Source organism: Bactrocera tryoni, chromosome 4 (assembly GCF_016617805.1).
Source record: "Bactrocera tryoni isolate S06 chromosome 4, CSIRO_BtryS06_freeze2, whole genome shotgun sequence".
NCBI lineage: Eukaryota > Metazoa > Arthropoda > Insecta > Diptera > Tephritidae > Bactrocera > Bactrocera tryoni.
In genome coordinates, this window is record NC_052502.1 from 10,207,590 (window position 1) to 10,212,681 (window position 5,092).

Genomic DNA, 5,092 nt, shown 5'->3' on the forward strand with positions numbered 1-5,092 from the left:
CGTGCATTGCTCCGCACGCAAATGCTCCCACGAAGCGCATCGCTTGGCAAGAAAACCGCGTTTATTGCCCGGATACAGAAACTCCACGTAATAGTCCACAGCACGCGTATGCGAACAAACAACATCCCGGCAGCCGTTGGCGTATGGACGTAAGAATGACGCATATAAGTCAATGTGGCCCAATGGCTCTGCGATGCCCAACACACCGGGATTCGTATGAAGTATTTCCACCTTATGTGCATCATCTCTTCCAATCCTTTGTTCTGCAGCTAGACCTTACTTCGCCGGATCCAAACCCGTGATGTATGGTAACTTTTCGCCCGTCCTCTCCGTGAAATAACGACCGGCATGACCGACAATATGCGCACCCAAACTATGACCGATTAGTTGTATATTACTAATTAGTATCACTTCCTTCAACATTGTAAGGCCCTGAGCTAGACCTAAGGCAATACTGTCCGTATTCTGTACAGCCCAAATGTAGAAGGTGTTCAGGTATTGGTCCATATCAAGCGCCAAAAAATTAACATCGCCACGACAGTTAAACACTTTCGCCATTTTATCGATGGTGTCCGAGTGATTTACTGTTTGCGCCCAACCGCTGACCATAATGACCACCTTCCGATACGGATGGAAGTCGGAATTATTCAGCAGTTTCCAAGCATCCCTTAAAGAGTACATGTATTTCGAACAGGCCGTGCGCAGTTGAAATTTTATGTGCGTCAAGTCCACTTCGCTCCACCATATATGTCTCTTGATTCTGAGCCCTATTGTACCTGAGGTAATAGATCAACGGTTGATAGCCTCTGCATAATTTTCGAAGTGAAACACTTACAGATTCTATCGACAACTTCGGCGATAGTCGTTAATGAAAAGCCGATTAGCTTATTCGCGGTGTAAGAAAATATTCCCGATCATGTTGTAAAAGTAGTAACCACTCTAGCTCCGATATTAATAGCCCCTGCAAATATGTTTGTGAGTCCTGCTTCCGTACCGGTATTGAAAATTACTAATAAAAGTGTAATGGTATTTAAGCGAGTTAGTGAGCACGTCATTCTTCTTTACTTTTTTTAAAAATTATTCGCAGTCACTAAGTTTCGCATCCATTTATATAGCGGACGTCAAGAGCATGTGGAAAACTGTTTAGAAGCTGCGAGTAATGCGCTCCACACACAAAAGTTAGTGAGTTCTCTCACAAAATATCAGCAAAGAATTTACTCTCACACGATCATCTAGTGAACTCTTACTTAGTGTAGTGTTAGTAAGACGGAAGATGGAGTCATGTGTAGAAGTTCACGCAAGTGAGGAAAATTATCTGATCGCCATTCACTTGGGAGTGGCCAGAAACGATTCTTTTACACATGGCTCAAGCAGCTCACTACTTCCGGTCTTTGACCAAGTATCCTCTGAGTAGCCTAAGAACATCCGTTCGAGGGAGAGCTAATGTGAGAAGGCGAAACATCCCCTACATAGGGTTGTGCGCTGGGTTTGGGACCCACCACGTAAAAATCAGTACCAATGAAAAAGTTTAAACAGCCTCGGAGTTTAAACAGCCAGAGACCCCTCTTTTGATGACGACCATGGCAAACGGAATAAGGACTACGATTTGAGGGCAAGCACCTGGAATGTCCGGACCCTTAATTGGGAAGGGGCCGCTGTCCAGCTGGTTGCTGTCCTCGCAAAAATAAAGGCTGAAATCACCGCCGTCCAAGAAATGCGATGGACGGGACAAGGACAGAGACGAGTAGGTACTTGTGACATTTACTACAGTGGCCATATAAAGGAGCCAAGTTTGGTGTTGGATTCGTGGTGGGAGAGAGACTCCGTCGCCGAGTAATATCATTCACTGCGGTTAATGAACGTCTAGCCACAATCCGCATCAAAGCGAGGTTCTTCAACATATCGCTGATTTGCGCCCACGCCCCGACGGAAGAGAAGGACGATGTGACCAAAGATGTCTTTTATGAGTGCTTGGAGCGCACTTATGAGAGCTGCCCCCGCCACGATGTCAAAATCGTGCTTGGCGACTTTAACGCCAGGGTGGGCAAAGAAGGTATATTTGGCACTACGGTCGGTGAATTCAGCCTCCACGACGAAACATCTCCAAATGGGTTGAGGCTGATTGACTTCGCCGGGGCCCGAAATATAGTTCTCTGTAGTACTAGATTCCAGCATAAAAAGATTTATCAAGCTACCTGGCTGTCTCCGGATCGAAAAACTACCAACCAGATCGATCATGTTGCGATAGACGGAAGACACGTCTCCAGCGTTTTAGATGTGCGTGCGCTCCGAGGTCCTAACATCGACTCGGATCACTATCTTGTTGCATCCAAGATTCGCACCCGCCTCTGTGCAGCAAAAAATACACGCCAACAAGCACAAGGAAGGTTTGACGTCGAGAAGCTGCAATCACAACAGACAGCCGAACGATTTTCTACTCGGCTTGCACACCTGCTCTCTGAGAGCACTCGTCAACAACCCGGTATAAGGGAACTGTGGGACGGAATTTCAAATTCCTTACGTGGTACGACGAGGAGTGCCGTGTCGCAGCGGAGAGAAAACAGACTGCCTAACTCGCAACGTTACGATCGACCACAACACGTGCGGGATGGGATAGATACCGAGAGTTAAAAAGGGAAGCGAGACGCATTTGTAGACAGAAAAAGAAAAAGGCTGAAATGCGTGAGTACGAAGAGCTTGATAATCTGGCCGACAGGGCTAATGCTCGAAAATTCTACGAAAAAATGCGGCGGCTTACAGATGGTTTCAAGACCGGAGCATACTCTTGTAGAACCCCCAAAGGTGACCTAGTGACCGATGCCCAGAGCATACTTAAATTATAGAGGGAACACTTCTCCAGCCTGCTGAATGGCAGTGAACGCACAACGCCAGGAGAAGGCGAACCCGATTCCCCAATCGATGACGATGGAGCAGACGTTCCATTGCCCGACCATGAAGAAGTTCGAATGGCAATTGCCCGCCTGAAAAACAACAAAGCGGCAGAGGCCGACGGACTGCCGGCCGAGCTATTCAAACACGGCGGCGAAGAACTAATAGGGAGCATGCATCAGCTTCTTTGTAAAATATGGTCGGACGAAAGCATGCCCAACGATTGGAATTTAAGTGTGCTATGCCCAATCCATAAAAAAGGAGACCCCACAATCTGCGCCAACTATCGTGGGACAAGCCTCCTCAACATCGCATATAAGGTTCTATCGAGCGTATTGTGTGAATGATTAAAGCCCACCGTCAAAAAACTGATTGGACCTTATCAGTGTGGCTTCAGACCTGGAAAATCAACAACCGACCAGATATTACCCAGCGCCAAATCTTGGAAAAGACCCGTGAAAGGAGAATCGACACACACCACCTCTTCGTCGATTTCAAAGCTGCTTTCGACAGCACGAAAAGGAGCTGCCTTTATGCCGCGATGTCTGAATTTGGTATCCCCGCAAAACTAATACGGCTGTGTAAACTGACGTTGAGCAACACCAAAAGCTCCGTCAGGATCGGGAAGGACCTCTCCGAGCCGTTCGATACCACACGAGGTTTCAGACAAGGCGACTCCCTACCGTGCGACTTCTTCAACCTGTTTCTGGAGGAAATAGTTCTAGCTGCAGAACTAAATAGAGAAGGTACCATCTTCTATAAGAGTGTACAGCTGCTGGCGTATGCCGATGATATTGATATCATCGGCCTCAACACCCGCGCCGTTAGTTCTGCTTTCTCCAGGCTGGACAAGGAAGCACAGAAACTGGGTCTGGCAGTGAACGAGGGCAAAACGGGAAATAAAGTCTCCTGTCATCAAACAAACAGTCGTCGCACTTCGCGACTTTGGCTCTCACGTCACTGTTGACAGTCATAACTTTGAAGTCGTAGATAATTTCGTCTATCTTGGAACCAGCGTAAACACCACCAACAATGTCAGCCTGGAAATCCAACGCAGGATTGCTCTTGCCAACAGGTGCTACTTCGGACTGAGTAGGCAATTGAAAAGTAAAGTCCTCTCTCGACGAACAAAAGCTAAACTCTATAAGTCGCTCATAATTCTCGTCCTGCTATATGGTGCAGAGGCTTGGGCGATGACAGCAGCCGAAAATTCTGCGAAAAATGTATGGTCCTTTGCGCATTAGCCACGGCGAATATCGCATTCGATGGAACGATGAGCTGTACGAGATATACGACGACATTGACATAGTTCAGCGAATTAAAAGACAGCGGCTACGCTGGCTAGGTCATGTTGTCCGAATGGATGAAAACATTTCAGCTCTGAAAGTATTCGACGCAGTACCCGCCGGGGGAAGCAGAAGAAGAGGAAGACCTCCACTCCGTTGGAAGGACCAAGTGGATAAGGACCTGGCTTCGCTTGGAATATCCAATTGGCGCCACGTAGCGAAAAGAAGAAACGACTGGCGCGCTGTTGTTAACTCGGCTATAATCGCGTAAGCGGTTTCTACGCCAATTAAGAAGAAGAAGAAGAAGTTAGTAAGACGTTAACTGCGGCTCTAAAGCGTATAGAAATAATGTATAGAGTGTATTAGGGTTTTACAACGAGAATATATATCTCCGAAGCTGGCTGGTGGCAACAGACGTTCGCAGCATGGGACTGACAAATTGAGAATAATTCACCTGGGAAACAATAGACCATCGCTTGTGCACTTGCCTTGCATTGGCAAAACTACGCTGTAAGCATCTACAGTCTCCACGGTATGATACACTGGCAGAGGTATCGATAGTAAAGCCACGTTAAGCGCAGGCATCCTAAAGGACGACTATTCCTCTTGAACTTAGCAAGTGAACTTCATCTGGTATCGTAAAGGACCAAAACTGGTCTATGCGTGGCCTACCAGAATAACATAACTTAACCTATTTCCGATGCTTTGCTCGACTGTTTCGTTTTTATGAGTCTACCTTAAGGCGCTTGTTGCCGGATTTTAACTGAAAAGCGACCGAGATCGTAACTAAATACGGTATATTATCAGATCAAATTGACCTGAACCTTTAAAAGGTATTTATTTTCGGCTTCAAAATATACTTATTTTGAGCCACCATAGACATTTTAACCTTTAATCCAATTTTCAATATATGTTTT

General features: G+C 46.5%; 1 protein-coding gene across 1 annotated transcript; it reads right to left on the reverse strand.

Annotated features, from left to right (window-relative positions):
- Positions 1–276: 276 nt before the first annotated feature.
- On the reverse strand, positions 277–4,760 carry LOC120773625 (endothelial lipase-like). The gene is made up of 2 exons (XM_040102630.1): positions 4,664–4,760; positions 277–767 (listed from the first exon to the last, which is right to left on the reverse strand). The coding sequence occupies exons 1-2, from the start codon at positions 4,758–4,760 to the stop codon at positions 277–279; spliced, it is 588 nt and encodes a 195-aa protein (XP_039958564.1).
- Positions 4,761–5,092: the final 332 nt, after the last annotated feature.

Excerpts from the sequence above, each read along its gene's own strand:
- LOC120773625 (XM_040102630.1), bottom strand. The coding sequence starts at position 4,760 with ATGCCTGCGCTTAACGTGGCTTTACTATCGATACCTCTGCCAGTGTAT. Across the intron at positions 768-4,663 it reads CGTAGTTTTGCCAATGCAAG|GGCTCAGAATCAAGAGACAT; the intron begins GCAAGTGCACAA and ends CAGGTACAATAG.